This window comes from Babylonia areolata, chromosome 7, assembly GCF_041734735.1.
Source record: "Babylonia areolata isolate BAREFJ2019XMU chromosome 7, ASM4173473v1, whole genome shotgun sequence".
NCBI lineage: Eukaryota > Metazoa > Mollusca > Gastropoda > Neogastropoda > Buccinidae > Babylonia > Babylonia areolata.
Window position 1 is genome coordinate 332,501 of NC_134882.1, and position 25,468 is coordinate 357,968.

Genomic DNA, 25,468 nt, shown 5'->3' on the forward strand with positions numbered 1-25,468 from the left:
TCTGCCACAGTATGACATGATATTTTCTGGAGGAAAGCCGGCTGTGCCACGAGCACAGGTGAGTTTGATCAGAATGGGAATGACAGTTAGATTCAAATCAGAGTAATGAAAACCATTAATAAAGGTTCATGGACACGGCAACAAAGGGTATACCCAGCCAAACTGAATGTAAGATGTGTGTGTGTTATAACCTGATGTGTACTTTGAAACATCTTTTTATGAAGTCTACCATTCGAGGTTGTACAGTGTTGTATTTGTATGTATGACTGACTGTATCAGTATCATCAGAATTTGTTAATTTAGACTTTATTCCATTCACTAAATGGTTGTATCTTTTTTTTATACATTTTCAAGTAAATGAAGCTCATATAACGTACCAGGTTTTGCACACTTTTGTCAGTTCCCGTGTATCTGCTGCTTTCTATGTTGACATCATGTGCACTTATGGAAAGTTTGCTCATGGTTATTCAGTGTTCAGTATTCATGAAATAGATCAGATACAGTTCAAGTCTGTAGTTTTTAGAAACTTAATCGTAGAATGTTAGCTGACCAGATGTCAAAACATAATGTGTCACAAATGAAGTCAGTCAGTCTCAACCAAAATGGTTGCAGCCATTTATCAGGGAAGATAATGTGTCAGCTTTGAGTTGATGGTTTTGCTAGATCTGGTTGCGATTTTTGCATACACCTTACTGAGTTAATTTTGTATGAGAGTTTTTTTTTCTGTGGGCAAGTGTTTATGTAAAACTATCAAACTGAATTTTTCTACACAGTTTTGCCAGGGACAACCCTTTTGTTTCTGTTGGTTCTTTCACGTGTGCTAAGTGTATCTTGCACACATGAACTGGGTTTGTCATGTGATCCAATTGAGGAGCACCCAGACCACCATTCAAGGGCTGAATATCCTGGTGTATGTGTGGGATGTGAACTCATGGACGTTGGCTTTCTAGCGCGGCACATCACCACAAGGCCGTCACTTCACACTTCCGTCTGTAAATTCACCTGTTATTTCAGGTGGAGTCTGCCATGACGTCCTTGCTGTCAGTGTACGCCTCACTGTGCAACATCTACGCTGAGCAGTGCGGAGGTCTGGAGTACCAGATTGCGCAGGAGGACGGCACCAAGACGATCAACGCCACCATCTCCCATGACGATGACCATGCCAAAACCACCTTCACTAGCAGCGAGATCGAGGACCCCCACTGTGTATTCAAACGACGATTCTACCTGTCCAGCAAGGTGTGCTTCACCATCGTCTGCAAAGCACACCTCTTGTCCATCGAGCCTGTACTGATGCCTGAGAATGCCGCCACTTTCAGCCTGGACTATTACGATCCGTACGGGGAGACCGTCAACGCTTTTGAGCGCGCCCTGCATGACGTGAAAGCCTTGCCGGACAACTTCTTCAAGAAGTTCCACAACCTGCAGGTTCTGGAGCTGCAGGAGTGTGAGAAGCTGACGGAGCTTCCATCCAACATCTCTGGGTGTCGACAGCTGGAGAAGATGGTTCTGGCTGACAGTGAGGTCAAGACCCTCCCTGCTGACCTGTTTGAGGTGCAGTACATGCGTCACCTTTTTTTTTCTTTTTTGTTTGTGTTTTTTTGTGTGTGTGTGTGTAGCCAAGCGCTAGGCTGGCTTAACTGACTGTTTACCACACCAGCTATAGCAGACACTGTTTTCGCAACTTACAGCTGGTCTTCAATGACCGCGCAGAATGTGTCACGCCATTCCCGGTTTAAATGCAAAGCCCATTCTAAACCTATTCCCTAATCATCTATTAAATCAAGTCTCTGTATCATTCACTGCAATATTATATTTGTTGTGCTTAGACACACACTTAAATCAGAAGCATACTTGATTTCAGTTTAATCATTTGTCAGTCTAAAGATTTCAACTGATGCTAAGCTTACGTCATTTTGTCTCACCACACACCACTCCATAACCAGCGTCACTGTACACGATTGGGTGAGCTAACATCTGTGTTTCTGACGCAGCATATTTAATTAATATCTTTTTTGTGGGATCAGTAAACTACAAGTATTATATACTGGCAGAATCGTTGCAATTCCATCTTTAAATATATCTCATTTATGTTTGTCTACGTTAAACTGATTTAACGCAGTTTGTAATTTTCTGCGATGAGCTCATTAAAACTGATCCTTTTCAGGTGACTTAAATTAAGATTATAAATTCATCTTAAATAATCAACACTTCGTTTTATACTCATTAGAAAGTAAGTGTTGAGCTCTTTCTTTTGCAACCTATCGGATGTAAATCGGTTCAGGAATCATTTAGAAATCAATCACTAAACACCTTGTAAGAAACAGTTCTTATCAGATTTAGCCTGATTTGAGCCAATCTGCTTCACAGCACATGCGACTGACTTTGCAGTCCGCTTAACTTGCATAAAGAGACGGGGTGGGTGATCAGTGGTCACTTTTCACCTGGCCAGTCTGGCTGGTGCCTGCTCTCTTTCTCTCTTGCCGTGTCGCAAGCAGTCTGTGTGTGTGTGTGTGTGTGTGTGTATGTGTGTGTTGTCCCAGAGGCTGACATCTCACTACGTATTGCTATAAGTACTAGTGTGTAGAATGTGTTGATTTGTAAATTGTATTCTTCAGTACAGTGCTTGTGTTCATATGAGTATGTTGATATTGCTTTGTTCAGCTATTGCTTTGACATTTAGTCACAGTTCGGCTATGATTGATCTAAATAATTGCCATGACGTCATATGCTGGAGCAGTATTCTATTTGATTCTTCTTAATGTCACAGTCAGTGACGTCTCTGGACACTGATAGTTTGTTTGAGAATGTTCTAGTGAATGCATATGATGAGTTCTTTCTCATTTGCTGTCACTGATGAAGGTTAGGTTACTTATCCCGCTCTGGCAGAGGAGTTTTAAACGTTGAACACAAGCTTAGCTATGTTGATGTTTGTCTTTGATGCAATGGATTACTTGTGTAAGTTCATTCACCACTTAATGGTTAAGCCATGATGGTTCTTCCAGCCTTTGGGTTGTACACAGATGACTATCAGGTCTCTTTGTTTGGCAGTATTTTATCAAAGCCACTGATTCTGTTATCTTGTTTACTATTCATGTATTATTTCACATGCTGATATCAGTTATGATGCTACAGTGTTGCACTGACTCTCATTACTCTAAGATGTGTGTAGTATTCTGTCAAGATTACAAGATAGCGTTGGATTAACATCAGTTATCTGTTAAAACCATCTGATATGTATCACAGTCTGTTAGTTGTAATTTAGTTATCATGCACACTCTCCTATACAGCTTACTCAGGTGTAGTGCTGTACGATAAACTGATTCATTTGAGTCACTGTGACACAGTATAAGCTTTACCTAATCTATACTGTCAGTATACTTTCACTAAATCAGCTTAGCTTTAACCACTTTATCTACACTTTTTAAATGTATTAGAAATGTCATTTGATGTCAGTGTTTGGTCTTCACACACATGCATTATCTTATCTAATATTGTTGCTTATCCCAAACCGAGTGGTAGTCTTTCCATGTAATATGTATATATGTGCATTACTATTAACTTGTGCTGACATTTTGTGCTTAATGACATCTGTTTACTTGTGTCTGTTCAGGCACTGTTTTATCTCTTCTTCTTCTCTTTATTCTTATTTTCTAAATAACTATTGTAGAAATAAAACGGTAAAAAAAACCTTTTGTGACTGGCCTCTGTATGTTCCTGGCCTGTGTGCAGGAATTATTGTCTATCCTTCAGTACAGTAAATCATCATTAGTTAGTTCTTTTGTACTGTACCCATTAACCACTCGGGTACACAGCTACAAAAGGGGCATCACTGACAGGATATTCATCCTTGATTAATCAACGACAGGATTTTGATCCTTCAAAATATTCTTACAACATGATAAAGATCCATCTCAAAATAGATCCAAATTATATTCCCTTTAATGTTTCAGTTCTTTTTCCAAATCATATCCATCCCTAAACCACAGCCCTTTACCACCAAGTGTACCTTGTTACAACTTGGCATTGTTTGCAAGGATGTGTTAATTCTTTAAACATATCTCTACTAAAAATTAAAAGGCCCCTCGCCAAGCTAACGCTATCACAACTTGGTGCTTAACTGATTCAAGTGTGTGTCTAAGCACAACAAATATAATATTGCAGTGAACGATACAGAGACTTGATTTAATAGATGATTAGGGAATAGGATTAGAATGTGCTTTGCATTTAAACTGGGAATGACATCGCACATTCTGCACGGGTCATTGAAGACCGGCTGTTAGTTGCAAAAACGGCATCTGCTATAGCTGGTGTGGTAGACAGTCAGTGAAGCCAGCCTAGTGCTTGGCTACATTTGTCTTTATTTTTATGATTTGTTGGCCTTCTTTGTGTCTGTCTGATTCTGGAATTGGCAGTCCAAGGACTGAAAAATCTGCCGCTGACATCTCTGACATTAAGCGTCTGTCTGTCTGTCAGGTTCCAGAACTGATGGTCCTGGTGCTGAAAAATCTGCCGCTGACATCTCTGTTGTTTAATGTCTATCTGTTGGTTTGTCTGCTGTTAGCACTGTTGGTCCTAGTGGTGAAAAATCTGCCACTGACATCTCTGATGTTTAGTGTCTGTGTTTCTGTCTGTCTGTCTGTCAGGTTCCAGGACTGAAGGTCCTGGTGATGAAGATGAAGAATCTGACGTCTCTAATGTTAATGTCTGTCATTCTGTCTGTCTGTCTATCATTCTGTCTGTCTGTCTGTCTTTCTGTCTGTCTGTCAGGTTCCAGAACTGATGGTCCTGGTGCTGAAGAACCTGCCGCTGACGTCCCTGCCGAACCGTGTGCCGACGTCCAGCTGGTTGACCGTCCTGGTCCTCAGAGGTCTCCAGCTGCGGGAGATTCCACCGGCGCTGGGCAACCTGACGGAGCTGACAGAGCTGGACCTCAACTACAACCCTCTGACCGACCTGCCCATGGAGCTGCAGAAACTGCAGCGTCTGCGTTCGCTGCAGCTGTGTGGTGAGTGGTGGGGGTGTAGTGAGTGGTGGGGGTGTGGTGGAGGGGTTTGTTTTGGGGGGTTGGGAGCTAGCTGGGTGGGTGGTGAGTGGTGGGGGTGTAGTGAATGCTGGGGGTGTGGTGGAGGGGTTTCGGGGGGTTGAGAACTAGCTGGGTGGTGAGTGGTAGGGGTGTGGTGGAGGGGTTTTGGGGGGTTGAGAGCTGGGTGGGCGGTGAGTGGTGGGGGTGTAGTGAGTGGTGGGGTTGTGGTGGAGGGGTTTTGGGGGTTGAGAGCTGGGTGGGTGGTGAGTGGTGGGGGTGTGGTGGAGGGGTTTTGGGGGTTGAGAGCTGGGTGGGTGGTGAGTGGTGGGGTTGTGGTGGAGGGGTTTTGGGGGTTGAGAGCTGTGTGGGTGGTGAGTGGTGGGGGTGTGGTGGAGGGGTTTTGGGGGTTGAGAGCTGGGTGGGTGGTGAGTGGTGGGGTTGTGGTGGAGGGGTTTTGGGGGTTGAGAGCTGTGTGGGTGGTGAGTGGTGGGGGTGTGGTGGAGGGGTTTTGGGGGTTGAGAGCTGGGTGGGTGGGCTTTTTGTTGTTGTTTTGGGGTTCCTTTTCCCTCCTTTTGTTCTCATTCAGTGTTTAGCGTCTCTTTGTGTGATTAAGGAGATCCAGTGTTCACCAGTGATCACAAGTTGGGAGCGGTATTTCAGATTGGTGTTGTGTCTTTCAGGAAAGGCTCGTTACTCTGATTTTCCTCACTCCACCTGTCTTCAGTTGGGGGATGTGAAAACAGGGAGAGGAGAGGATTGGGTCCTGCCTTCCTGTGCCCAGCCCTGGACACAGTGGATAGGAATTCACTGCCTTCCTATGCCCAGCCCTGGACACAGTGGATTGGAATTCACTGCCTTCCTATGCCCAGCCCTGGACACAATGGGTATGAATTCACTGTCTCCTGTGCCCAGCCCTGGACACAGTGGATAGGAATTCACTGCCTTCCTATGCCCAGCCCTGGACACAGTGGGTATGAATTCACTGCCTTCCTGTGCCCAGCCCTGGACACAGTGGATATGAATTCACTGCCTTCCTATGCCGAGCCCTGGACACAGTGGGTATGAATTCACTGCCTTCCTGTGCCCAGCCCTGGACACAGTGGGTATGAATTCACTGCCTTCCTATGCCCAGCCCTGGACACAGTGGATATGAATTCACTGCCTTCCTGTGCCCAGCCCTGGTCACAGTGGATATAAATTCACTGCCTTCCTATGCCGAGCCCTGGACACAGTGGATATGAATTCACTGCCTTCCTATGCCAAGCCCTGGACACAGTGGATATGTATTCACTTCCCTTCTGTGCCGAGCCCAGTACACAGTGGATAGGAATTCACTGCCTTCCTATGCCGAGCCCTGGACACAGTGGATATGAATTCACTGCGTTCCTATGCCGAGCCCTGGACACAGTGGATATGTATTCACTGCCTTTCTGTGCCGAGCCCTAGCCACAGTGGACTATATGAATTCACTGCCTTCCTATGCCGAGCCCTAGACACAGTGGACTATATGAATTCACAGCCTTCCTATGCCGAGCCCTAGACACAGTGGACTATATGAATTCACTGCTTCCTGTGCCGAGCCCTAGACACAGTGGACTATATGAATTCACTGCCTTCCTATGTCAAGCCCTAGACACAGTGGACTATATGAATTCACTGCCTTCCTATGCTGAGCCCTAGACACAGTGGACTATATGAATTCACTGCCTTCCTATGTCGAGCCCTAGACACAGTGGACTATATGAATTCACAGCCTTCCTATGCCGAGCCCTAGACACAGTGGACTATATGAATTCACTGCCTCCCTATGCCGAGCCCTAGACACAGTGGACTATATGAATTCACTGCCTTCCTATGTCGAGCCCTAGACACAGTGGACTATATGAATTCACTGCCTCCCTATGCCGAGCCCTAGACACAGTGGACTATATGAATTCACTGCCTTCCTATGCTGAGCCCTAGACACAGTGGACTATATGAATTCACTGCCCCAATGGTTGTAAAGGGCTCTTGGACCTTGTAAATCCTTAACTATCCGTTGGAGATTACTTTTTACTCTTGCCCAAGTTCAGCTGAAGTGAGGGACATCTTCTGACATTCGGTGATTTCTTTTTTTCTTTGTTTCTTTTTTCTTTTCTTTTTTTTGTTTTTGTTTTTGTTTTTGCTTGAATCTGTTGCTGATTTTTTTTTTTTTTTCTTTTTTAAATAAACACTGTGATTTTATTGACTGCTACAGGAATGCCATGGCTGACGATGGAGGGCAACAAGAATAGCCTGCCCTTGGACAAATATTCCACCTGGTTTGATGAGCACCCATACCTGCGAGCATTCCTTGGACAAGATGTGAGTTGAGATTTGTTTTTTGCTGAGTGTGTATTTATTTGGATGTAATCATGGTAACTTAGTTTTCCCCTATCTAGTAACGGGTTGTCAGTAAATGCTGTGCTTGTGTTCATGGTGGTGATTGCAAGATGTCAGTGTTTTGCAATATATCTTCTGTAATGTTTTATTTTCCAACTGATTGTACATACCATATGTTGATGTGTTTTTTTTAAACAAAAGATACATTGCACAGATAATAACTTCAATAGATTATAGTCTTTATTCTGATGCAAATATTATTTTTTCCTTACTTTCACTTATTTATTATTTTTAGGATGGGTATGTGTTTTTTTTTCTTTTTTTAAAGACATGTTATTTGAATAAAAAAGAGAAAAGAAAAGTGTTATACATTCTAGTAAAACTTAATGATGTGATTGAAAGATGCTCAGGAAAGAACTAAAGCCGTCCAGAAACAACTAAACAATATTGCTCAATGGTGCAAAGACACAGGATCTTCCATCAATCCAGCGAAAGCCCAAACGTTGCTGTGCACCCTCAACAACAGAACCGCGAGCAAATCACCACCTTCTGTGTCACTCGATGGGATTCAGATCGAGAAAACTGAATGCCTACGCTACCTAGGAATACACTTCAACAGGATGCTGACCTTCAGAAAACATACGGAAAATACTGTTCTCAAATGCAAAAAGGGCCTTTCAGTCTTAAAAGCAATGGCAACCAAAGGTATTGAACAACGCCACCTCTTCCTGCTATACCAATCACTCGTCCTCAGTGTGATCGACTACGGACTTGGGCTAACAACACCGTCTCAAAGCAACCTCCTAAAATTAGAAAGAGTCCAAAATGAAGCTATGAGGCTGATCCTTGGAACAACAAAAGACACGCCCACAGAAACCATGCGATACCTGCTTGACCTTCCTTCAGTGCAGGCCAGAAACAAGTTAGAACAGGTCAAGACCTACTTCAAAGCATTAGAAAACCCTCAAAACCCACTGCATGACGCAGTCAAAGAACCAAAAGGCAGCCGCCTAGGACGAGGAAGATCATGGATGGGGCTAGCAGAAGACACAATCCAGCTAGTATGCCGACTACAAGACCTGAAAGAAACAAAAGAATGGGAGAAAACCCCTGAAAACCTCAACCATCTATTCAACACAGCCATTTCACCCACTCTAGGAAGACATTGTCGGGAATGGCCAGAGGGCAAAACTGATGCGGAAGTGAAACTACTCATAAAAGAAAACAGTAAAGAAGAGGACATCATCATATACACAGATGGCTCAGTCACCAAAGACCAATCTGGTTGGGGATTCACTGCGAAACAAAATGGAAAAACAGTTAGGGAAGAGAATGCTGCCTACAAAGTCACAACCTCCAGCCTAACGATGGAAGTTGAAGCTGTGACACATGCCCTCCAGTGGCTATCGTCCATCCATACGCCCGGAAACCAACATGCCATGATTCTAACCGACTCGATGAACCTCATACAGAAAATTGAAAACGGAATGGGAAGCCTAGAGTGGCATAAGGCAATGCGCAACTTTCAGATTAAAAAACTCACATGGTCATACTGCCCGGGACATGCAGGTGTTAAGGGAAATGAGCGAGCTGACAGACTTGCTGGTAACGCAACACCAACGAGCGGCCTACATCTAGGAAAATCGGAAATCCTCAGAAAAGTCAAAGAATATCAAAAAGAACAGGTACAAGGCCATCACACCATCGATCGCCTCAAAGAAATAAAAGCAGAGAGAGGGAGTGGCCGTAAGTCTAACATGAAAGGTAGAGCACGATGCTTTGCTAATCAAACAAATATCGGCATCATTTCCAAACCAACATTGCGCAAATTTCTTCAAAACGGAACAGAGTCTGTGTGGGCTTTTCCAAATACAATAGACTGAGCAACACACTAGACGCCACTTTCTTGGCATCAGAGATCTTTTCCCATCCCTCTTGCGGCCAATCAGCCTCTGTGCGTGTGTGTATGTGTGTGTTTGTGTGCATGTGTGGGTCTGTATTTTTGAGTGCGTTTGTGCATGCGCGAGAGTGTAAGTGTACACAAGTGTCAGTAGAGTTCTGTGCACGTGCGTGTGTGTGTGTGTGTGTGTGTGTGTGTGTGTGTGTGTGAGGGGGAGGTGGGGGTGCGGGGGGAGGTGGGGTAGAGGATGAGGTATGTGAGTGTATGCATGCCTACACTGTGGGAGCAACAGGATATTGGAACGTATATATATATATATATATATATATATGTATATATATATATATATATATATATATATATCTATCTTTGTACATATGTGTGTGGAGATATGGGCATATGTGTGTGCGCTTGTACAAGTAAGTGTTCATCTGTGTGTGTGTGTGTGTGTGTGTGTGTGTGTGTGTATGTATGTGTGTGTGTGTGCCGTGGAAGCTGTGATACGTAGACTAGAAATGAGTGTGTGGAGGAGGGGGGTAGAGGAGGTGCAGGGTAACGTGTGTGATGTGTGTGTGTGTGTTGGAGCTCATGTACGTTTATATGTATTTGACTGTGCTTTCATATCTGTGAAACTGTATGTTCGGTGCATATCTGTTATGCATGTGTGGGTGTATATGTGAATGTGTGTCTTCATGTTTTACCCTTTTTTTTTTCTTTTTTTTTACATTATAGTTATTATTTATTATTTATTTATTTGTGTAAGCTTATCTATCATTTATACACCTTTTTTTTTTTTTTTTTTTCTCTAGGCCTGACTAAGCGCGTTGGGTTACGCTGCTGGTCAGGCATCTGCTTGGCAGATGTGGTGTAGCGTATATGGATTTGTCCGAACGCAGTGACGCCTCCTTGAGCTACTGAAACTGAAACTGAATGATGTGATTTATAAATCAACCTGCTAGCCAAGCCAGCAGTCCATCAATCAGCCTGTTGTGCAGCCCTTCCCTCTTCACAGTTTATACTGACCTCTCTGCTGGTCCTTATGCTTACTAGCCAGCAGTCCATCAATCAGCCTGTTGTGCAGCCCTTCCCTCTTCACAGTTTATACTGACCTCTCTGCTGGTCCTTATGCTTACTAGCCAGCAGTCCATCAATCAGCCTGTTGTGCAGCCCTTCCCTCTTCACAGTTTATACTGACCTCTCTGCTGGTCCTTATGCTTACTAGCCAGCAGTCCATCAATCAGCCTGTTGTGCAGCCCTTCCCTCTTCACAGTTCATACTGACCTCTCTGCTGGTCCTCATGCTTACTTATAAACAAACACACCAGCTTGCAAGCTGATCACTTGCCACTTTGCACACCTTGTGTACCAAACGTTATGTTCCAGTCAACCTGTGAAGTTGGCCTTTAAAAAAAAAAAATTCTCTGTGTTTCTCTCTATCCATCTGTTGCTATGTCCATTGTCAATCCCACACACCCATCCTTCCTTCCTTCCTTCCTAACTCCCTTCCTTCCTTCCTTCCTAACTCCCTTCCTTCCTTCCTTCCTTCCTAACTCCCTTCCTTCCTACCTTCCTAACTCCCTTCCTTCCTACCTTCCTTCCTTCCTTCCTAACTCCCTACCTTCCTAACTCCCTTCCTTCCTTCCTTCCTAACTCCCTACCTTCCTAACTCCCTTCCTTCCTACCTTCCTTCCTAACTCCCTTCCTTCCTAACTCCCTTCCTTCCTAACTTCCTTCCTCCCTAACTTCCTTCCTTCCTAACTCCCTTCCTTCCTTCCTAACTCCCTTCCTCCCTAACTCCCTTCCTTCCTTCCTCCCTCCCTTCCTTCCTTCCTTCCTTCCTTCCTTCCTCCCTCCCTCCCTCCCTCCCTCTCTCTCTTCCTTCCTTCTTTCCTCCCTCCCTTCCTTCCTTCCTAACTTCCTTCCTAACTTCCTTCCTTCCTTCCTTCCTTCCATCCTTCCTTCCTTCCTTACCTCTTTTTTCTGTCCCTTTATCTCTGTTAATTTTGCTGTTGTTATATGCTGTTATTACTATTACTGTTGTTATATGCTGTTGTTACTATTACTGTTGTTATATGCTGTTCTTACTATTACTATTACTGTTGTCATATGCTGTTCTTACTATTACTTTTGAAGTAATAATTGCTTCCAGATTTCCAGATTTTAATGACAAAGTTAATTCTGCGTATGATTTCTTTGGAAACAGGGAGGCGTAAAGGTATCAGTTTTCCTGATTGACTGTTGGATCTGGGACATATTTATGTAACACTAACATGGGAGTAAAGGTTATATCAGTTCATATCTTTTTAATGGTTTACAAGTTTCTGAAGTGATGCTCCAAAGATGACAAGAGTTCTATCAGTGAAGACATAAGTTCCCTGTTCTGAAGTGATGCTCCAAAGATGACAACAGTTCTATCAGTGAAGACACAAGTTCCCTGTTCTGAAGTGATGCTCCAAAGATGACAAGGGTTCTATCAGTGAAGACATAAGTTCCCTGTGGAGCTCAAGCTAAGGTACAAGGTGAAAGAATTGCAGCTAGCTCATAACTCCATATAGATAATAGACTGAGCAGTTTCTGACCTGCAGCTAGCTCAGAATTCTGTATAGATAATAGACTGAGCAGTTTCTGACCTGCAGCTAGCTCAGAATTCCGTATAGATAATAGACTGAGCAGTTTCTGACCTGCAGCTAGCTCAGAATTCCATATAGATAATAGACTGAGCAGTTTCTGACCTGCAGCTAGCTCAGAATTCTGTATAGATAATAGACTGAGCAGTTTCTGACCTGCAGCTAGCTCAGAATTCCATATAGATAATAGACTGAGCAGGTTCTGACCTGCAGCTAGCTCAGAATTCTGTATAGATAATAGACTGAGCAGTTTCTGACCTGCAGCTAGCTCAGAAATTCCGTATAGATAATAGACTGAGCAGTTTCTGACCTGCAGCTAGCTCAGAATTCCATATAGATAATAGACTGAGCAGTTTCTGACCTGCAGCTAGCTCAGAATTCCATATTGATAATAGACTGAGCAGTTTCGGACCTGCAGCTAGCTCAGAATTCCATATAGATAGTAGACCGAGCAGGTTCTGACCTGCTGCTGTGTGTGTTATTTTCCCCCAGAACGAGTTAATAAAATGTAGCATTATCTCTGTAAGGCAAAGAAGGAATGATCATTTTCCAAGGAATCTGAGAATGAACATGGTTGGACAGATAATTCTTGTCATTTGTGTGCTGAACAGATTGCTTTTTTCCTTCTATTTTTATGCCATATTTTTACTTGTTAACTCATTCCGGACGATGGAACACTATAGCGTTCCTGACATAAGGTAGTGTTCCGGACGGAATGCTATAGCAGTTTCGACAATTAAACATTTTTCCATGTTTTCCTCATGGGGTAGCATAACAATCGCAGCTACACCGGGCTTTGCGATCGTGTCAAAGATCGAATGGAAAGTTTCTTCATGAGATTCTGAAACAACACACTCCACAGTGAGCCAGCAAGGTCAAGACTCCACACAACAAGCTAATCTGCATACGTATCGAAAATGGCATCGCAGGCGGTACAAGTGGAAATTTTTGGAGCAAACTAGATCATGACAGCAGCTTTTACCACTGCTAAAGTGATTGAAATGCTTCAAACTAAAGGTTTCAACATCGACAAGGATGATGAAGACATTGAATAAAGCATCTGCAGTGAAGAAAGCTACCAGCACGGGGGTGGGCATTCACAGGACGTGAGGAGAGGGGTCAGTGGGTTGAGTTCAGTGAGTTTCATTCAGTTACTTTATATTTTGTATTTTTTGTAATTTTTTTCCTAACCCTAACAAATGGGTCGTCTGTAGGGAAAAGCAAGGGAGAAAACTATTCGTCTGAAGTGAGTTAAGTGTCAAACAGTAAAAAAGAGAAGGAAAAAGTTGTTAATAGAAGCAAACATTATTGGCTGAGTCATATTCTTTTGTTCAGTTTGGAGCATAGTTACAAAATGTTAGATTAAAACATTGATTTGTCATGGCCTGCTTTCATGTCTTGATATGGATTTTCTCTCTCTGTCTCTCTCTCTCTGTCTCTCTCTGTCTGTCTGTCTCTGTCTCTCTGTCTGTCTGTCTCCCATTCTTTCTCTGTGCTTCTCTCTGGTTTTTTCTCTTATTTGTGTATCTTTTTTATTCTTTGGAACAGGATAACTGTCTGTTCTTCTCTCACATTTATCCTTCCCCAAATTATTTTTAGTCAGTTACCAGTGCTTCTGGTATTTCATTTGCTTTAATTTCTAACATGGCTTAGTGCTCAGGTGAATAGTTCAGGTGATAGTGAACTTAATAATAATAATAATAATGGTATTTATATAGTGCTGAATCTTGTGCAGAGACAAATCAGAGCGCTTTCGCACCAGTCATTCACATGCATGCATAACTCTAAAACTGGAGAAACTGAAGACAAGGAAGAGGCAGGGAAGGGAGGCTGTTTTGGGAAGAGGTGGGTTTTAAGGCCAGACTTGAAAGAGCTGAGTGCGGAGACTCGATGAAGCGAAAGAGGAAGTTCATTCCAATTGCAAGGTCCAGAGACAGAGAAAGAATGGCGGCCAACAGTTGAGTGTTTGAATCTGGGTATGCGTAAACAGAGTGGATCTGAAGCCGATCGTAGTGAGCGAAATGGAGTGTAGAGGTGAAGGCAGCCACAGAGATAGGAAACATTATTGGCTTAGTCATATTCCTTTGTTCAGTTTGGAGCATAGTTACTTTAAAACTGAACAAGTTTCACCTGTAAGCATATCATTTTGTATCTAAAATAGATTGCTTCTCTAATTGTGCTGCTCTTTTCAACCCCCTGAAAATAACCTGGTAACAACAGTTCAGTTCAGGTGGTTTTTGTTTGTTTGCTGTGACTGGTCATTTGGGATGAGATCTTTAAAGAATAAATGAATACATCCTCCAGATTGCCCAGTACAACAATGTTAATGGAAAAAAGAAAACAAAAGCGAAGACAAAAGGTTTTGAAGTATAGTTCTTGCCTTGTTGATGGCGTATCCATCACATCTATTTTTTACTTTGTTGTAATTCTGAGATAAAATTATGATCAGACCTTCCAAGTTAACTTTTAACATTTCTTTCTCTCTTTTTATGTCTGCTGTGATTATTACTTGTGTATGACTAAGATTATTGCCTGTATGTTTTACTCAAAGTTCACATCAAAGCATTTTGTGTCTTTTATGCATTCATATAGAATGACTGAGATTCTGGTTGATTGTTTTTGTCTTTTACACCACAAATATTTTTTTGTTATTAATTTCTCTTATTGAAATAATAAAGTATTGTGTGTATTCTGTATTCAGTGGCTCTGTTAGCATCTACTTTGATGATCATGAAGATCATTATAATTGCAAGAACAGTGAAGAATGTTTCCCAAGGAAGGTCATATCACAAATGTCAGGTGCTTTAGCAAAGTATCTGATAATATCTTGGACTGATAACAGGGAGAAGACATGTGCCAACCTCACCAGTCATATAAATCAGCTGATATCATTGTGGAAGTTTGTTTGTTTGTTTGTTTAATTCATCCCTACCTCTGTACTGAATTGTATCAGTGTGTGTGTGCTTATGTGTGTGTGTGTGTGTGTGTGTGTGTGTGTGTGAATATAAATGTGTGCTATGATTTTCTTCTGAAAGTATTGCACTTGATAAAATTACGCCTTTTTTCCAATCTATGGCTAGCGCTTACCTAGAGTTGGAAAAAAGAAGTTTTTAACAGACAAATTCTGGCCTGGAAATCCCATGATTGACAATAAAGAAATGGACATACATTAACCTTAAAAAATGAGTAGTTGGTGGCATGACAGTCACAGTTGTGTTATATTTGTGGCTCTGACAGTACTTTTTGTATGTGAGCTTGTGTATCTTAAAGAGATGCAGGAGTGTTCAAAACAAAATACTTGGGTTTTTTTTCCTTTTTCGTTTGTTTATTATAAACATGAAAAAAAAACTTAATGGGTTTTTATACTGGATTTGGATGATCTGGAATGATGACATACTGATTGGCTGCACAGGAAACTGTTACACACACACACACACACACACACACACACACACACACACTGCCATGAACTCACACACTGTGGATACATGGATGCTGACAAGTATTGCCACACACACACACACACACACACACACACGCACACACACACACTGTCATGAACTCACACGCTATGGATACATGAATGCTGACAAGCATTCACACACACACACACACACACACACACACACACTGTCATGAACTCACACACTATGGATACATGAATGCTGACAAGCATTCACACACACACACACACACACACACACACACACACTGTCATGAACTCACACACTGTGGATACATGAATGCTGACAAGCATTGCCACACACATGCACATTCTGTTTGGTGTCTTTACAAATCCTGCAGTTGCTTTCTGTTGTTTGTGCAGAAAATTCTGAAGCTGTTCACAGAGTTTGACCACAACAAGAACGCCATGTTAGACACGGACGAAATAGCAGCCCTCAATGCCCATCTGTTCTGGGACGTGCCTCGTGTCGGCTCCAAGGACATCAGTGAGTGTGTTAGCAGTTTGGGGAATCTGTTGAATGCACGGAGGAGAGTTTTTGTTTTCAAAAGTTGGGAGTTTTATCAAAATGGGAAAAGGTTGCAAGATTACACCATTGTTTCAAAGAGTCTGCTGGCAGTTTCTGGAATTAGTTGAAAGCAGGGAGAAGAGATTTTGTTGTTGTTGTTTGTATTGGGAAAGGTTACAAGATGATTTTATTGTTTATATATCTGTTTTTATGACCAATTTCATGTTTGTTTTTAAGATTGCTATTCACTTTTAATTTGGTTATAAAATACCATTGCTGTTATTATCCTGCATGCCCCAAAAGGGGTCAAAGGTTTTTGATTCTTGATTCCTTCAAGACATTTTACATCAGATCATTAGGTCCTGACACTTTGTAATAAAAAGATTAGATCATTCATCCTCATGCCCACCTTACTTGTCAAAGTGTCTTTGTTTTCTGCTTGTATGTCTTCACAATGGTCAATTCAAGCAGTTTCAGTTTTTCAAGGAAGCGTCACTGCATTTGGACAAATCCATATACGCGACACCACATCTGCTAGGCAGATGTCTGACAGCAGCATAACCCAACGCACCTAGTCAGGCCTTGAGAGGATGCATGTATATTTGTGTGCCTGTAAGAGTGGATTTATTCTACAGAATTTTGACAGAGGACAACCCTTATGTTGACATGGGTTCCTAAAAAGTGTGTGTGTTTCTTCTACAGAATTTTGCCAGAGGACAACATCAATTTTATCATGGGTTCCGTTTAAGTGTGCAAAGTGCATGCTGCACACAGAACCTCAGTTTATCAACTCATCCGAATGACAGGGTGCTCAGTTTGATTTTCACTCAAATTTGGGAGAAAGGGCAAGATTGGGATATGAGCCCAGACCTTCATGGACACTTCATGGGATATGAGCCCGGACCTTCATGGACACTTCATGGGATATGAGCCCAAACCTTCATGGACACTTCATGGGATATGAGCCAAACCTTCATGGACACTTCATGGGATATGAGCCCTGACCTTCATGGACACTTCATGGGATATGAGCCCTGACCTTCATGGACACTTCATGGGATATGAGCCCTGACCTTCATGGACACTTCATGGGATATGAGCCCTGACCTTCACCTTCATGGACACTTCATGGGATATGAGCCCTGACCTTCACCTTCATGGACACTTCATGGGATATGAGCCCTGACCTTCACCTTCATGGACACTTCATGGGATATGAGCCCTGACCTTCACCTTCATGGACACTTCATGGGATATGAGCCCTGACCTTCATGGACACTTCATGGGATATGAGCCCTGACCTTCATGGACACTTCATGGGATATGAGCCCTGACCTTCACCTTCATGGACACTTCATGGGATATGAGCCCTGACCTTCATGGACACTTCATGGGATATGAGCCCTGACCTTCACCTTCATGGACACTTCATGGGATATGAGCCCTGACCTTCACCTTCATGGACACTTCATGGGATATGAGCCCTGACCTTCACCTTCATGGACACTTCATGGGATATGAGCCCTGACCTTCATGGACACCATGGGATATGAGCCCTGACCTTCATGGACACTTCATGGGATATGAGCCCTGACCTTCACCTTCATGGACACTTCATGGGATATGAGCCCTGACCTTCACCTTCATGGACACTTCATGGGATATGAGCCCTGACCTTCACCTTCATGGACACTTCATGGGATATGAGCCCTGACCTTCATGGACACTTCATGGGATATGAGCCCTGACCTTCACCTTCATGGACACTTCATGGGATATGAGCCCTGACCTTCATGGACACTTCATGGGATATGAGCCCTGACCTTCATGGACACTTCATGGGATATGAGCCCTGACCTTCATGGACACTTCATGGGATATGAGCCCTGACCTTCACCTTCATGGACACTTCATGGGATATGAGCCCTGACCTTCACCTTCATGGACACTTCATGGGATATGAGCCCTGACCTTCATGGACACTTCATGGGATATGAGCCCTGACCTTCATGGACACTTCATGGGATATGAGCCCTGACCTTCATGGACACTTCATGGGATATGAGCCCTGACCTTCACCTTCATGGACACTTCATGGGATATGAGCCCTGACCTTCACCTTCATGGACACTTCATGGGATATGAGCCCTGACCTTCACCTTCATGGACACTTCATGGGATATGAGCCCTGACCTTCACCTTCATGGACACTTCATGGGATATGAGCCCTGACCTTCATGGACACTTCATGGGATATGAGCCCTGACCTTCATGGACACTTCATGGGATATGAGCCCAGACCTTCACCTTCATGGACACTTCATGGGATATGAGCCCTGACCTTCACCTTCATGGACACTTCATGGGATATGAGCCCTGACCTTCATGGACACTTCATGGGATATGAGCCCTGACCTTCATGGACACTTCATTGGCAGATAAGTCATTCTGCCTCCTTCCTCTTGGAGTAAGTGGAATAGTATGATTAATGTTGACGTTGGTTTGCTGCAGATGATGAGGAGTACAGAAGCATCCCCCCGGTGGTCTTCACCCTGTCGTCTGATCAGTGTTGACCTGATTAATGTTAACATTGGTTTGCTACAGACGATGAGTACAGAGGCATCCCCCCGGTGGTCTTCACCCTGTCGTCTGATCAGTGTTGACCTGATTAATGTTAACATTGGTTTGCTACAGACGATGAGTACAGAGGCATCCCCCCGGTGGTCTTCACCCTGTCGTCTGATCAATGTTGACCTGATTAATGTTAACATTGGTTTGCTACAGACGATGAGTACAGAGGCATCCCCCTGGTGGTCTTCACCCTGTCGTCTGATCAGTGTTGACCTGATTAATGTTAACATTGGTTTGCTACAGATGATGAGGAGTACGGAGGCATCCCACCGGTGGTCTTCACCCTGTCGTCACTGGAGGAGCTCAAACTGGACTTTCAGGCCATCACCGCCGTTCCTGTCCACATGTGTCGTCTGCAGAGCCTGGCCTACCTGTCACTGGCCCACAATCCTTTGCTGGAGAGCTTGCCAGGCTCACTCGGTCATCTGCCCAGTTTGAAACGTATGTAACCGTCACAGGACAGTGCCACTGTTATGAGGTGGATTTGATAATGATCATGATCATTTGATTTATATAGCACCTTTCCAAGTAAAATGTGCTCATTTGCGCTGTGCATTGAAAAAAAAAATAGTAAGGAAAAGAAAATTGATGAGTGAAACATGCATGTGAACACTAAAATGACAACTTGAAAACTGAAACCTGCTCTTAAACATTCAATCAAATACTAACAGTAATTCATGAATGCACTCACACACACACACACACACACACACACACACACACACACACACACACACACACACACACACACACACACACATACACACACACACACCCACACACACACACTCGCACACACAAACCACATTGCACACAACATCGCACACAATACTTCCATACATATCAAACATTCAATACATAAATGATGAAGTATATCACAATATGATAAAAATTTCATATCACAACACCAGTATGAAAGTACTTTAAACCATATCACAATATTTAAAACCAAATATAAATACTTTAAAAAAAAGACAAAAAGACAATCACTTACATCACAATGAAGTTTGTAGTCTGAATGTCATCTGGATGTGGAAATATTGGATACTGGGGGAGGAATAAATGGCAGGGCAAGAAAAGAACCAGACTAAACAATGGCAGGGCAAAAAAAGAACCAGACTAAACAATGGCAGGGCAAGAAAAGAACCAGACTAAACAATGGCAGGGCAAGAAAAGAACCAGACTAAACAATGGCAGGGCAAGAAAAGAACCAGACTAAACAATGGCAGGGCAAGAAAAGAACCAGACTAAACAATCCATCAAAAGTAAACACGGACAAAAACAAAGCGACGGTAAAAGGTAGTGGACACACTTGTGTGTTGGTCTGTTGGTCTGAGAGTTCATCATCACTATTGTGTGTTGGTCTGATGGTCTGAGAGTTCATCTTCACTGCCTTGTGTGTTGGTCTGAGAGTTCATCTTCACTGCCTTGTGTGTTGGTCTGAGAGTTCATCTTCACTGCCTTGTGTGTTGGTCTGAGAGTTCATCTTCAATGCCTTGTGTGTTGGTCTGAGAGTTCATCATCATGGCCTTGTGTGTTGGTCTGAGAGTTCATCTTCACTGCCTTGTGTGTTGGTCTGTTGGTCTGAGAGTTCATCATCATGGCCTTGTGTGTTGGTCTGAGAGTTCATCTTCACTATTGTGTGTTGGTCTGAGAGTTCATCATCACTGCCTTGTGTGTTGGTCTGAGAGTTCATCTTCACTATTGTGTGTTGGTCTGAGAGTTCATCATCACTGCCTTGTGTGTTGGTCTGAGAGTTCATCTTCACTATTGTGTGATGGTCTGAGAGTTCATCATCACTGCCTTGTGTGTTGGTCTGAGAGTTCATCATCACTGCCTTGTGTGTTGGTCTGATGGTCTGAGAGTTCATCATCATGGCCTTGTGTGTTGGTCTGAGAGTTCATCTTCACTGCCTTGTGTGTTGGTCTGAGAGTTCATCTTCACTATTGTGTGATGGTCTGAGAGTTCATCATCACTGCCTTGTGTGTTGGTCTGAGAGTTCATCATCACTGCCTTGTGTGTTGGTCTGAGAGTTCATCATCATGGCCTTGTGTGTTGGTCCTAGAGTTCATCTTCACTATTGTGTGTTGGTCTGAGAGTTCATATTCACTGCCTTGTGTGATGGTCTGAGAGTTCATCATCATGGCCTTGTGTGTTGGTCTGAGAGTTCATCATCATGGCCTTGTGTGTTGGTCTGAGAGTTCATCATCATGGCCTTGTGTGTTGGTCTGAGAGTTCATCATCATGGCCTTGTGTGTTGGTCTGAGAGTTCATCATCACTGCCTTGTGTGTTGGTCTGAGAGTTCATCTTCACTATTGTGTGTTGGTCTGAGAGTTCATCTTCAATGCCTTGTGTGTTGGTCTGAGAGTTCATCTTCACTATTGTGTGTTGGTCTGAGAGTTCATATTCACTGCCTTGTGTGATGGTCTGAGAGTTCATCTTCACTATTGTGTGTTGGTCTGAGAGTTCATCATCACTGCCTTGTGTGTTGGTCTGAGAGTTCATCTTCACTGCCTTGTGTGTTGGTCTGAGAGTTCATCATCATGGCCTTGTGTGTTGGTCTGAGAGTTCATCATCACTGCCTTGTGTGTTGGTCTGAGAGTTCATCTTCACTGCCTTGTGTGTTGGTCTGAGAGTTCATCATCATGGCCTTGTGTGTTGGTCTGAGAGTTCATCATCACTGCCTTGTGTGTTGGTCTGAGAGTTCATCATCACTGCCTTGTGTGTTGGTCTGAGAGTTCATCTTCACTGCCTGGATGTGTCTCAGAACTTAACTCATTCTACTCCAGGTACAAGTTAACTTGTACCGTGATTACTTCTCCTGTGGAAAAGGTATGAGTATTCTCATACCAACACACTATTTTGATTTCATTTATTCTTGCTTGGTACAGTTGGCATTCTGAATTGAACCATTTATGGATTCCGGAAGCATGAAAACGAAGCTTTGCTCAACTAATGAAATCCGCAGTTCTCCATTGATTTTTGCCATTTTAGTGAACCACCCTGTTTTTTTCTGCAGTGGTCTCATGTAGTTCTGGTCCAGGGGAGGTGTAGTCGGCATGTGGCTGTGGGGTAGAATGAGTTAACACATACATGGCTTTACAACAACTCTTTCTGAAATTGGATTCCCTAGCTTTGTCTTATATGTCATGTCATGTCATGCTCGTGTGCATGTGTGTGAGTGTGTGTGTTTGTGTATGTATGTGTGCTTGTGTGCATACATGTGTGTATAAGCCTGTGTGTGTGTGTGTGTGTGTGTGCGTACAGGTCTGTGTGTACATGTGTGAGTGTGCTTTTGTGCATACATGTGTGTATATGTGCATGCATGTGTGTGTGCCTGTGTCCGTCTCTATCTCTGTGTGTGCTGACATGCAGGCCAGAGATAGATTTTCATGTTCCTTCCATCTGCATAACTTATGAACTGAGCATTCCATCACAGTGGAATTTTTTGCACAGATATACAGCTCTGCTTCTGTATATCTACAATCAGGTGCTTGGCCTGGGGGCTAATGTGTACCTGTGTAATATCTACAATCAGGTCCTTGGCCTGGGGGCTAATGTGTACCTGTGTAATGTGGTTGCAGCATAAATCAAAATGTCCATGCATGTGTATGCATTATGTAAGAAAGCGTGTGCGTGTGTCTGAGACTGTTTTATTTTGATTCCCCTGTATTCCTCTATCTCTTTGTGTATCGTCTACCCAGTTTGATTTTCAGGAACACTAACATTTTCAAACAGAAGTCAAATCACAAAAAGTTGAATCTGGCTGCTTCCAAGTGTCATACACACATTTCCATGCAGATGATAATTAGAAAAGAAGGTGTGTTCTTTACTTTAATTAACTTCTTTTTCACTGTGATTGATATCAGAATTGGAGAATACCTAGAACAGTACAAACATGTGTAGAAAATTTAATTCATGTTCAGAAATCCGACTGGTGAGCTGTCCATCACTGAGAACTCCGCCCAATGAAGTGGTGAGTCGCGGCATGGAGTCAGTGAAGGCCTACCTCAAACGACTGGCTGGTGGCTTCACCGAGTGTCGCCGAACCAAGCTGATGTTTGTCGGCCTGGGAGGAGCAGGGAAGACCAGGTGTGACTGACTGTTGATTGAGAGGGGTACTGGGTAGAGCTGATTGTTGATTGAGAGGGGTACTGGGTAGAGCTGATTGTTGATTGAGAGGGGTACTGGGTAGAGCTGATTGTTGATTGAGAGGGGTACTGGGTAGAGCTGACTGATTGTTGATTGAGAGGGGTACTGGGTAGAGCTGACTGTTGATTGAGAGGGGTACTGGGTAGAGCTGATTGTTGATTGAGAGGGGTACTGGGTAGAGCTGATTGTTGATTGAGAGGGGTACTGGGTAGAGCTGACTGTTGATTGAGAGGGGTACTGGGTAGAGCTGACTGACTGTTGATTGAGAGGGGTACTGGGTAGAGCTGACTGACTGTTGATTGAGAGGGGTACTGGGTAGAGCTGACTGTTGATTGAGAGGGGTACTGGGTAGAGCTGACTGACTGTTGATTGAGAGGGGTACTGGGTAGAGCTGATTGTTGATTGAGAGGGGTACTGGGTAGAGCTGATTGTTGATTGAGAGGGGTACTGGGTAGAGCTGACTGACTGTTGATTGAGAGGGGTACTGGGTAGAGCTGACTGAGTGTTGATAGAGAGGGGTACTGGGTAGAGCTGATTGTTGATTGAGAGGGGTACTGGGTAGAGCTGACTGTTGATTGAGAGGGGTACTGGGTAGAGCTGACTGTTGATTGAGAGGGGTACTGGGTAGAGCTGACTGTTGATTGAGAGGGGTACTGGGTAGAGCTGACTGTTGATTGAGAGGGGTACTGGGTAGAGCTGACTGTTGACTGAGAGGGGTACTGGGTAGAGCTGACTGTTGACTGAGAGGGGTACTGGATAGAGCTGACTGACTGAGAGGGGTACTGGGTAGAGCTGATTGTTGATTGAGAGGGGTACTGGGTAGAGCTGACTGAGTGTTGATAGAGAGGGGTACTGGGTAGAGCTGATTGTTGATTGAGAGGGGTACTGGGTAGAGCTGATTGTTGATTGAGAGGGGTACTGGGTAGAGCTGACTGTTGATTGAGAGGGGTACTGGGTAGAGCTGATTGTTGATTGAGAGGGGTACTGGGTAGAGCTGACTGTTGATTGAGAGGGGTACTGGGTAGAGCTGACTGTTGATTGAGAGGGGTACTGGGTAGAGCTGACTGTTGATTGAGAGGGGTACTGGGTAGAGCTGACTGTTGATTGAGAGGGGTACTGGGTAGAGCTGACTGACTGTTGATTGAGAGGGGTACTGGGTAGAGCTGACTGTTGATTGAGAGGGGTACTGGGTAGAGCTGATTGTTGATTGAGAGGGGTACTGGGTAGAGCTGACTGTTGATTGAGAGGGGTATGGGTAGAGCTGACTGTTGATTGAGAGGGGTACTGGGTAGAGCTGACTGTTGATTGAGAGGGGTACTGGGTAGAGCTGACTGTTGATTGAGAGGGGTACTGGGTAGAGCTGACTGACTGTTGATTGAGAGGGGTACTGGGTAGAGCTGACTGTTGATTGAGAGGGGTACTGGGTAGAGCTGACTGAGTGTTGATAGAGAGGGGTACTGGGTAGAGCTGACTGACTGAGAGGGGTACTGGGTAGAGCTGACTGTTGATTGAGAGGGGTACTGGGTAGAGCTGACTGTTGATTGAGAGGGGTACTGGGTAGAGCTGACTGTTGATTGAGAGGGGTACTGGGTAGAGCTGACTGTTGACTGAGAGAGGTACTGGGTAGAGCTGACTGTTGATTGAGAGGGGTACTGGGTAGAGCTGACTGTTGATTGAGAGGGGTACTGGGTAGAGCTGACTGTTGACTGAGAGGGGTACTGGGTAGAGCTGACTGTTGATTGAGAGGGGTACTTGGTAGAGCTGACTGTTGGTTGAGACGGGTACTGGGTAGAGCTGATTGTTGATTGAGAGGGGTACTGGGTAGAGCTGACTGTTGATTGAGAGAGGTACTGGGTAGAGCTGACTGTTGGTTGAGACGGGTACTGGGTAGAGCTGATTGTTGATAGAGAGGGGTACTGGGTAGAGCTGACTGTTGATTGAGAGAGGTACTGGGTAGAGCTGACTATTGACTGAGAGGGGTACTGGGTAGAGCTGACTGTTGATTGAGAGAGGTACTGGGTAGAGCTGACTGTTGATTGAGAGGGGTACTGGGTAGAGCTGACTGATTGTTGATTGAGAGGGGTACTGGGTAGAGCTGACTGTTGATTGAGAGGGGTACTGGATAGAGCTGACTGACTGTTGATAGAGAGGGGTACTGGGTAGAGCTGACTGACTGAGAGGGGTACTGGGTAGAGCTGATTGTTGATTGAGAGGGGTACTGGGTAGAGCTGACTGTTGATAGAGAGAGGTACTGGGTAGAGCTGACTGTTGACTGAGAGGGGTACTGGGTAGAGCTGACTGTTGATTGAGAGGGGTACTGGGTAGAGCTGACTGTTGACTGAGAGGGGTACTGGGTAGAGCTGACTGTTGACTGAGAGAGGTACTGGGTAGAGCTGACTGTTGATAGAGAGGGGTACTGGGTAGAGCTGACTGTTGACTGAGAGGGGTACTGGGTAGAGCTGACTGTTGATTGAGAGGGGTACTGGGTAGAGCTGATTGTTGATTGAGAGGGGTACTGGGTAGAGCTGACTGTTGATTGAGAGGGGTACTGGGTAGAGCTGACTGTTGATTGAGAGGGGTACTGGGTATAGCTGACTGTTGATTGAGAGGGGTACTGGGTATAGCTGACTGTTGATTGAGAGGGGTACTGGATAGAGCTGACTGACTGAGAGGGGTACTGGGTAGAGCTGACTGTTGACTGAGAGGGGTACTGGGTAGAGCTGACTGTTGATTGAGAGGGGTACTGGGTAGAGCTGACTGTTGACTGAGAGGGGTACTGGGTAGAGCTGACTGTTGACTG

At 44.0% G+C, this 25,468-nt stretch overlaps 1 protein-coding gene across 7 annotated transcripts in view; it reads left to right on the forward strand.

The window, feature by feature from the left end:
• The window catches only part of LOC143283637 (uncharacterized), a 393,825-nt gene that overhangs the window by 271,319 nt on the left and 97,038 nt on the right, over nucleotides 1-25,468 (forward strand). For all 7 annotated transcript variants that reach the window (XR_013055424.1, XR_013055425.1, XR_013055423.1 and 4 more), the window contains 7 exons: nucleotides 1-58; nucleotides 1,015-1,554; nucleotides 4,771-5,008; nucleotides 7,263-7,369; nucleotides 15,740-15,863; nucleotides 18,759-18,956; nucleotides 22,443-22,608. The exon at nucleotides 1-58 is cut by the window's left edge and continues 5 nt beyond it. Coding sequence is in view for 4 of the 7 variants with exons in the window: in XM_076589820.1 (XP_076445935.1) it covers nucleotides 1-58; nucleotides 1,015-1,554; nucleotides 4,771-5,008; nucleotides 7,263-7,369; nucleotides 15,740-15,863; nucleotides 18,759-18,956; nucleotides 22,443-22,608 (1,431 nt within the window). In the remaining 3 variants the exon portion in view is untranslated. The remainder of the gene's footprint in view (nucleotides 59-1,014; nucleotides 1,555-4,770; nucleotides 5,009-7,262; nucleotides 7,370-15,739; nucleotides 15,864-18,758; nucleotides 18,957-22,442; nucleotides 22,609-25,468) is intronic.